The sequence below is a fragment of the Nothobranchius furzeri genome, chromosome 5 (assembly GCF_043380555.1).
Source record: "Nothobranchius furzeri strain GRZ-AD chromosome 5, NfurGRZ-RIMD1, whole genome shotgun sequence".
NCBI lineage: Eukaryota > Metazoa > Chordata > Actinopteri > Cyprinodontiformes > Nothobranchiidae > Nothobranchius > Nothobranchius furzeri.
This window is the reverse complement of record NC_091745.1, coordinates 80,510,121-80,519,436: the sequence shown is the minus strand read 5'-3', so window position 1 is coordinate 80,519,436 and position 9,316 is coordinate 80,510,121. Positions and strand designations below refer to the sequence as shown.

At 50.2% G+C, this 9,316-nt stretch overlaps 1 protein-coding gene across 1 annotated transcript in view; it reads right to left on the bottom strand.

Annotated features, from left to right (window-relative positions):
• Nucleotides 1-1,383: 1,383 nt before the first annotated feature.
• The window catches only part of LOC107379660 (G patch domain-containing protein 8), a 63,308-nt gene continuing 55,375 nt past the window's right edge, over nucleotides 1,384-9,316 (bottom strand). Inside the window, exon 5 of the mRNA XM_070551874.1 lies at nucleotides 1,384-5,489. Within this exon, the coding sequence (XP_070407975.1) occupies nucleotides 1,973-5,489 (3,517 nt within the window). The 3' untranslated portion in view covers nucleotides 1,384-1,972. The remainder of the gene's footprint in view (nucleotides 5,490-9,316) is intronic.

Genomic DNA, 9,316 nt, shown 5'->3' with positions numbered 1-9,316 from the left:
TCATCTTTGCTGATGACACATAACTTTACATTGCTTTGTCTCCTGATGGCTGAGTCCAATCATGACAAAACTAAAGCTTTAGTAATCACCCCTTATCCTAAAGACAAGTTAAAGACATGCTCAATCCAAAAGCTAACTCTTAAAAGAGACACATGCAAAGCTAACCTTTTTTATATTTTTGTGCTGCCACATGGGTCTCTACTGCCTCTAGAAACCCTCCAAACATGAAAACAATCATCCATCCATTTTCTGTCAGTGTTCGGTTTTAAGTTATTTACATAAAACAGGCCATTTGAACATGTCCCAGTTTGTGATGTCACAACAGGGAAAAATAGAAACGAACCACCTCACGTGTAAAAGAGAGCTGCTGCTAGAGCGCTTGTGAAATTGTGGTATGTACAGAATGACAAGAAATCTAAACCAACCGTAGCAAACGGTCTAGCCACGCTCTGTTGGATGGACCTAGTGCCAGAGCTACAAAGATGGCGTCAGGAACGGTGTTCATTTGAAACTTTTGGAATTAACTTTGGACAATTTACACTTTTCTCTTGAGACATGCGCAGACAGAGGTACTTGAGTCCGTTATTTAGAAAAATGTTGGGTGTTTCTCAATCCCAAGGAACCTTGCCTTGATGTCTTGGCCCCGCCCTGGTTGCCTAGGAGATAAGTCATCAGGAGCCGCCAAGACGTGTTCCAATCGGTTCCAGTGTTCATGTTCTACCGAGGAGTGTGTTCTCCGTTTGTTAGCCGTTTAGCTAGCTGAGCGAGGTAGCCTAGCCTTGGTCAAAAATTACCCACAATACACCACGGTGTTGTCAAAAGGATGGCGGATCAGAAGCCGGCAGCTACTTCGGGGGCAAATTTCAAGTTTAAAAGTAAGTCAAACAAATTAAAATGTTTTTTTAGATCCAAAGAAGTTATCTATGGTTGGTTAGTAGCTTAGTAGCTGCAGCTTCGGTGGCTAGCGGGTAGAAACTCACTTATATTTTTAATTTAATAAACATATACACGATTTAAACAGTAACAGTCTCGTTATATATTTATATTGAAACTAATACGTATAAAATATGACGTTATCTCCCGTGTCACGTGACGTTACGTGACCGCCGCGGAAGCTGGATCAGTAAAGCTGCTGAAACAAATGTTTTGATTCTGTTTCTGCTCTAAAGGAAAAAGACTGAAGATTATTTTCTCTTCCTCTTCATGAAAGTCTTAGTTCAACTTTTTCATCTGATTGTTGCAACTTTGTTTTCCTGAATTTCCTTAAATCTGAGTTTTCCTCATTAATCATCAATTACCCGCCCTGTTTAAAACGGGGGATGTGCGTTTGCCCTAAAAGTGTCACACCAGCCTGGATGAAAACAAATGCATAAAGACGGAGAATGTGGTGAAAAAACATTTATTACCGAAGTTCGTTTAACGGGGAATAATAAATGTACAAATCATCCCACAGCTGAATACTTGAAACCATGTACTCCATGTTAGGCACACACAAAACCACGCTTCAAAGGAAAACTTTGTTTTATACGTGTCAAATTAAGAAAATGGTAGAAAATAGTTCGTGAAGCTAATTGTTTCAGAAATACTGGAAACTACCACGACACAGAAGAATGAGATGGAGAGAAGGGAGGAGTATGGCCTTGTCCTGCCACTCTGTCCCCGGCTCCGAGGCAGCGACACCGGTCCCGGCTGGTCTTTGGATAGCAGATGTACCTTTCCCTTTTATTCTGTTCCTGAATGACAACAAAAGGATCAAAGTCTGTTTCTCACTGTCGGCTGCAGCGCTGCAGAAGCTAAACCAAGGAGCATTTTGAAAATAGTCGACATCAACGTGTGGGAGCAACTGGGAAGGCATATGTGAACAGGAGTTGGAGCTGATCCCAGCAGGAACACCGACACGGCCCCAATTTCACAAGAAGGAAATAAATGAGACTGTTTTCTGTCAGTGATGAGGACCTCTGGGCTGTGAGGATCATACGGCCTTCTGCTGGAACCTCACAGGCCACGGCCGCTCCAGGAAAGGCTGGGAGGCCACAGGCTGCAGGGGGAGGAGGGACGGATGCAGGGACTGGGGGAGGAGAGGGATGGAGTGATGGGAGAGGAGGATGGAGGGGAAGAGTGAGGAGATGGAGAGTGGGGTGAGGTGAAGAGGATGAGGAAGGGAGGGAGGGTGGAGAGCAGGAGTGGGAGATGAGCTGGATGGAGGGGTGATGGAGAAAGCTGCTTGTTGTAAAATGATGGGGTGAAGATTTGACAGCGGGGGAGATGGAGGGAGAGGGGGGAGGCTGGGGACTCCCATGGGCACTGTGAAGCTGTCCTGGGGGGAGGCATGCTGCAGCGGGACGCTGACGTGGAACGTGTGCTGGACGTGCCTCTGCATCAGGTCAGGGTGCATTAGCGGAGTGTGAGGTGTGTACGGCTCCTCTGAAGGGTGTGTGTGTGGGCTGTGTGTGTAGCTCGTGTGTGTGTTTGCACTCTCCAGGACTTTCTGCATGTGCTCCCTCGCCTGCTCCTGCAGGACTCGGTATTTGTCCATTTCCTCAGCTGAAAAGCTGATGGGTGCAGCGGTCCCGCCACCTGCCCGTTTGTCATCAGTCCCAATCTGGGTCCGGCACAGATTCGGGGACCTGCTGGGATTTGACTCCGCAACGTTCCGGAGACATTTCTGACTGTCAGCGGTTGTGCCAGGATTGTCTCCAGGGCTCTTAGCTTCACCCCCTCTCTTCTCCTGCAGCCCCTGGTCTCTCCTGGCCTTCCTCTGGATGGCAGGACATTTTCCTATGAGAGGTAGCAGCAGCATCCTGGCTGGTTTCTGTGGTGGAGATGAGTCGGAGCGGTTTGTTGGGACACAAACAGAAGGTTCGTGGACGCGGTCCAGCTGTGAACTTGACTCCTTTAGCGGTGATGCGTTTCTGTCACAATGGCTAATGTTGAGCCTTGAGACTTTTAGTTCTGATCTTCGGGGAGAAGAGGGAGAGAGTACATGGTGGGAACGGGCGGAGGCTGTGGGCACGGCGCTGCCGGGCTTTCCTGTTTCTGCTGAGTCTTGGCTAGCTGTTGAGGGTGCTCTGCAGGAGCTGACGACCAGCCTGTCCACAGAGACTCCTGAGCTCCACTCACAGCTCAGCTCGGACATGCTGGTGCTGCAGGGGCTGCATGAGCGTGGGCTGAAGCATCCACTGTCATGTGCTCCCAGCATGCTCTGGCGCCGGCTCGTCCACCACTCAGGGCTCGAGACGTGTCTTGAACTTGAGCATCTGGAGCTGGCACATCTCCACGCGCTGCCTGGGCTGTCTCTGATGTCAGCACCTGACCTGTGTGTTCCCCGATCCTCCCAGCTGTCACTGCTGCCCCACGTCCATCTGTCCACGCTGCTCCTGTCCCAGTCCACCTCGTCCACGCTCAGACGCCCAAGCCTCTTGCCCCAGCTGCCGGGACTGAGGCTAAACCTTCCCACATGATCCCACTCTGCTGCTCTGCTCCCCCGTCCTGCTCTTGACCTGCTCTCCTCATCATCTCCCTCTCTCAGCCACTCCCACTGTGCTGGGTCTAAAGCCAGGCTTCTGTCTCTGCCGCGTCCAGCCCTTCTCCTCCCACTCCTCTCCCAGACTTCCCCGTTCTCCTCACCATGAATGAATTTCCTGTCCCCGTGGAGGAATTTTCTCTTTTTTGCTGGGCCGCTACCACAGCTGTTGTCAGGGTAACAGCAGTCAATGAAACTCCTGGGGTTGCTATGGTGACCCCTTTCCCACCACAGCTTTGAGTTGCATCCTGGTGAGAAGGAGCGAGCGGAGACGTGAGACCGCCAGGGAAACGTCTCTGCGTCTCCGTCTCGCTGCCTCCCCCCTCCCGTATCTCTGTCTGCCGTGTGTCTGCTGAGCCGGGAGTCGATGCCGGAGCGTTCCGGCTGTGACTGGAACTCAGTGGTGCGCCTCCTGTGAGGCCTCCTCCTCCTGACAGAGACAGACACCGGCTCCGCCTCACATCTCCCCGGGAGACAGTCTCTGCCTGCTCCAGGCACCCATGTTGCTCCTCTCCTCCTTTCCTCCCCCCATTTCCCTTTGGCGTCTCCTCTGCACACGGTTGAGACAACACTCCTCACTTTGCACTTTGCTGATTGGCGCTTGTTTGAGGCCCTTTCCTTCCTCGCTCTCTTCTTCTTCACCTGCTTCTTTGAGATGGTGCTCCTGTTTTTGCGTGCCACTTTTGGGACGCCCACATGTGGTGGCGCTCTGGCACACATCGCCTCACCCCCACATTCACACCTGGACGGGCTGATGCACGTCCCCTGCGTGCCAGGCTCTGATTCACAGCTCAGGGTTGTGATGGCTCTCTTCCCGATCCCTCCTGCACCCTCTAATCTACCTCCCAGAGGATTGTGGGAGTTTGTGTCAGAGCCGTCACTCGGAGCGGACTGGGGCGGATGGGGAGCTGCCCTCTCACCGTTGGCCTCTGTTAGTGTGCATCCTCCTTGTTGTGGCCTTGTTTCAGATGATGGAGGGCTTTTGTTCCTGAGGAGCAGATGTGCTTCTGTCTCCTTGCTGATGTGTTGCTCCCGCTTTAAAATCTCATCATGTCTCCTCCGTCTGCGTGTTCTCAGCTCGCGTCTCGCTTGTCTTTGTGAGCAGGAACGAGCGTCTGGCGGAAGAACAGCTGGTGCACCCGAGAGTGAGCTCGGAGGATTTGGTCGTGAGTCCTGCAGATCCTCGGTGAGTCTTTCTGGCGACTGGATGTCCACACGCAGCGGGTTGCAGCTGAAGGAGATACGCGGCTCAGAGGTTGTGAACTTCAGCAGACTGACGGGCCAACTCAGTCGTGCCGAGCCGTCTCTCCCGAGCACAGGAAAACACTTCCTCTGTCCATCCGTCCCTCTGTCCTCTGGTGTGTTGTCCAGTGTCTCCTGCATCTGCGACGGCTGTAAGTTTTGACTCTGATGATCAGGGACTGATGTGGAAATAGGAACATATTCAGGAATGATGTTTATTTGTCCCGTCGGCTCCTCTCCTCCTCCTGAGACAGGCAGCATGCCCTTCAGTAAAAGACAGTCAGAGCTGGACTTTTCCCCAATCTCCCCGTCAATGTCCCTCATCATTGTCCGTACCCGCTCTCTCATCCGTTCCCTCTTCTCCCTCTCCTCCTCCTCGAGGTCAGAGAAGACGGAGGCAGAAGGCTCCAGCCTGGGCCCTCTGCGTGAGAAGCAGAAGGACACTCCCAGCCGTCCTCCCGCTCTCCCCTGTGACAGGAGGGGCAGCTGGGGACACAAGCTGTGGCAGGACTGGGGACGGTCTGCAGCAGAGTCTGCGTGGGACGTCTCCGTGGTTAGTGGGGAGTCTTCTGGTGTGGTGGGTTGAGGTAAACGTGAAATGTCTGGCTCGTGGCTGAGAGTTCTGGGCTGGTGCTGAGAGCGGTTCCGGGTTTTAGGATTGTCCTCTGAGCAGCGGCGTCTTTGGTCCACGTCTTTGTCTTGTTGCTGGCTCATTCTCGGGAGTCTGCGACGAGATGGAAAGAGAAAAATAATCAGATTTAAGTTGGAGTCCCGTTTGTAATCAGAGTAATTCCTAGAGTAAAAGTAAAGCTACTGGTGAAAGTTTGGGTCGCTAACCCTAACCCAACAATCAGAGCCAAGTTTCCCTCCTGAGTTTGTAAACTTTTGAATTCGTTTGTGTTTGAAGTTTATTTGCATGAGTTTGGTGAAAACGACCATCATTCACACATTTGTGCGCTGCCAGGAAGCCCCACGCGGTCTGAAGTCCCGCTTTAGCCCGTCTGGTGTTTGCGTTGGGATTCGTTTGTAGAACTGTTCTTCTGAAGCTCAAAGATGCAAAAGGCAAATAAAACGAAACACAAACAGGAGAATGTTTATGCTTATGCACTCTGGTGATTCGTCTGCAGCGACGCAGTTACAGGAGTTAAATGCTCGCCCCGTAATCGGAAGGTTGCAGGTTCAGTCCTCTGCCGTTGTGTCCTTGGGCAAGACACTTAACCCCCTCGCCTGCTGGTGGTGGTCGGAGGGACCGGTGGTGTCTGTGTACGGCACACTAGCCTCCGTCAGTGCGCCCCAGAGCAGCTGTAGCTACAATGCAGCCCATCACCACGAGGGTGTGAATGGGTGAATGGCTGGTTGTGTTGTAAAGTGCCTTGGGGGGCTTCAGAAGGCGTAAAACTGAATTTGTTTTTTTGTTTTTGGTCTGTGAGAGGTAACCGGAGCGCCTGGAGAAAATACACCTGCATGCGGGGAACACGCCAACTCCACACGGGATTCGAACCTGGCCCTCAGGGTCACCGACTGCACCACCGTGTGATCGCTCGTGTTGAAAACAACCTCAAAGTGAATCATTGTTAACGTGAGCTAGAGCTGAAGCCTGTATCCAACAAGGGTCGAAGCTGGAGCATTGGCAGTTCTAGGGGCGGGGTCACAGGGGCATTGCTGAAATCCGATTGGCCTCCTGAAGTGCCCTTCTCTGTCACTCATCTGTCTTTTGACAATCAGGTTATAGGTGGATGCAATTCCAGATCCAAACACTAGAGGAGCTAATGAGCCCAATGGGGATTTTCTGCTGGTGAAATCTTGTGTCAGGATGTTGGACCCGCATTCGGCCCGCTGCAGGACCCGCACTCGGCCCGCTGCAGGCCCCGCACTCGGCCCGCTGCAGGCCCCGCACTCGGCCCGCTGCAGGCCCCGCACTCGGCCCGCTGCAGGCCCCGCACTCGGCCCGCTGCAGGCCCCGCACTCGGCCCGCTGCAGGCCCCGCACTCGGAAGAGTCCGCTGCACCACTGGGAAGGGACGTTTCCACCACTTTAAAGAAAGAAGAAACATCTTCGGTGCGATCGTACTGCGTCTAGTTTCTAATTCCATTTCTGGTTCTTTATAAAACACAGGAAAGGTTTCTCGTTACCTTGCTGACCGTCTCGTTTGCCGACTGCAAACATCCTCAGAGCTTCCTGTGCTATTAACCCGGTTACTTTATAATGTTGATGTTTCTTTTTGAATGATTTCATCTGAATTTTGAATTATTCATTAATTTCCTGCATGCAGCACAACCATACACCTTAAATATCACATGTTAAAGAAAGTCCATGTGATGGATTATGTACATAAGCCTTATGGAGAGGAGCAGATTAACAAGTGTCCTCAAACCTCCACAGCGTTGCTCTTTTACAGCAACCAAAGACTAAACACTCACCATTTCCCTGTAAAAACCACAAGTCTGTTCAGTTTGTGTTTCAGCAAACGTGAATAAAACCGTGGAGACACGGAGGAATCGGGAGGTTTAGTGTGAAAAGACAAAAGGTTGAGATGTTGGGATGTGTGGAAGCCCTGAGCTCTCAGGCGACACTAGAACCTGATCGATGCAGGCGCACGGATCACCGAGCGCTTTACAAACCAACGCCACGTCACGCAGCACCTTCCCGCTCTGCCTCAAACGGAAGCCTGACACTTCGTTACACAAGTAAGAAGCCACAAATGAACTCAGATCTGTGGACACGGGGTCGTCCCACAGGGAACGATAAAGACGCAGGCTGGGGCGATGCAGGAGCACTTCCATGTCTGCTGCAGGATGCATGTATGAACCAGTTAAAAACATCACGGCAGCATCTTTTCCCGGGAAGCCCGGGACAATGCTGCACTTCATCCGGCACAGCGTACAACAGCATAGCTTCATCGACTCAGAGCGCAGTGGCGGATTTAGGACTGAAGAAATCCGGGGCTTAACACACGCGCGCACACACACTAGTCAACATCATATATATATGTCTTGTACCACATAATTTTTAATCTGAAGCTACATATGAAGCATATTCAGGGCAGAGTATTGTTCCTGTTAGTGTTTAGTGTGAGATGATAGTAAATATTCCCTTTCTTTCTCCAACAACTTTACCTGATAGTAAGCTAACTTTAGGCAAACCAGCAGCACAACAAATATTTTCTAATAAGACTCACAAACCTGAGTCAACACCAGTCTCATCAAAGCTGGGGTTCTGTCGCCGTACTTTTGGTCTAAAAAATCGTCCTTATGTCCATCTTCACTCATGCGTTTCAGACAGAGAGTGTAGAAGAAGCCGGCTGCTGAAGGGCTTCTTCTTCAGTGGTGGAGGCTCAGACAGGCTGTATACAAACTACTGCCAGCTGCGCCCTCTCTGTTGGACTTTGGTACTGCATGTTACTTCCACGATTTAGATCCGGGGCTTTTCATAAAACATCCGGGGCTTCAGCCCAAGTAGCCGGGCCTAACGCCGCCCCTGTCGGAGCGTGTGGGCTTGATCGGCCTGACTGCAATCCAGATGCGTCGCCCACTGAATGTGCACGGAGAATCCAACAACGACTACAGATTGTTGAGCAGCGAGAATCAACGCAGATCCTCTGCTAAACCTCATGATGCACATTACACGCACGTGTTTAAACGTGTTTATGTCTTCTGACATGAGAGAAAATAAAGGAATCATTTCTGTTTTTGAGTTTTTGAGTTTAAACGAAGACTGAAGCAAACCACCGGATTAACGTTTACCCTATTAAGACATTAACAAGCAAATTGTAAGAATAAACAAACAAATAAACAAACAAACAAATAAATAAATAATCTTGTACTCAATTTAGAGGAAAACAACTTAAGAAATACAAATCTAGAAACTCTTGGACATTTTTAAAAGCACCAATGCAGTTTTTGTTCAAATATAGAAAATAATTGGCCTGGCCTGCCAGACTCATCCCGTTTCATCTACAGAGGACTTCCTATGGAAGCGTGGGGCTGGCCGGGCCAGAATAGAATAGAGTAGAATAGAGTAGAATAGAAAATGCCTTCATTGTTTCTCAGTGCAGACATTTTGGTCCCAGAGCAGCAAATTCATTAATTATAAGATCAAAACAGAAGAGTAAAAGAGTAAAAAACAAGAAAACTAAATGCAGAAATTATGGATTTGAGTCAAAGATAAAAAAAATCTGAATATTTGAATAATAAACATTTAATCATCAGATCATAGCCCTGCCCCCACAGGCTTGTACAGTAGACGCTAGGCATGATGGGTGCATCACTTCATCTGCCTCTCTTCTTACCCTGACGCACCATCACTCTGGACCAGGGTCCATCTGGACTCATCAGACCAGTTGGACAGTTCTGAACCCAGTTTTAGTCGTTTCTGCGTCTCCTTAGATGTTTTCTCCGCTTGACGCCGATGATCTAACCCTTCTCACACAGACTAACATCTTCTCTACCAGATGTGTCTTTCCACCTGGTTGCTTAATAAATGAGAAGCAGCTCGTTGCACCAGTTGGGTTAAATAACTAGTTGCAGCTGAAAGATGATCGCCCATGCGGTC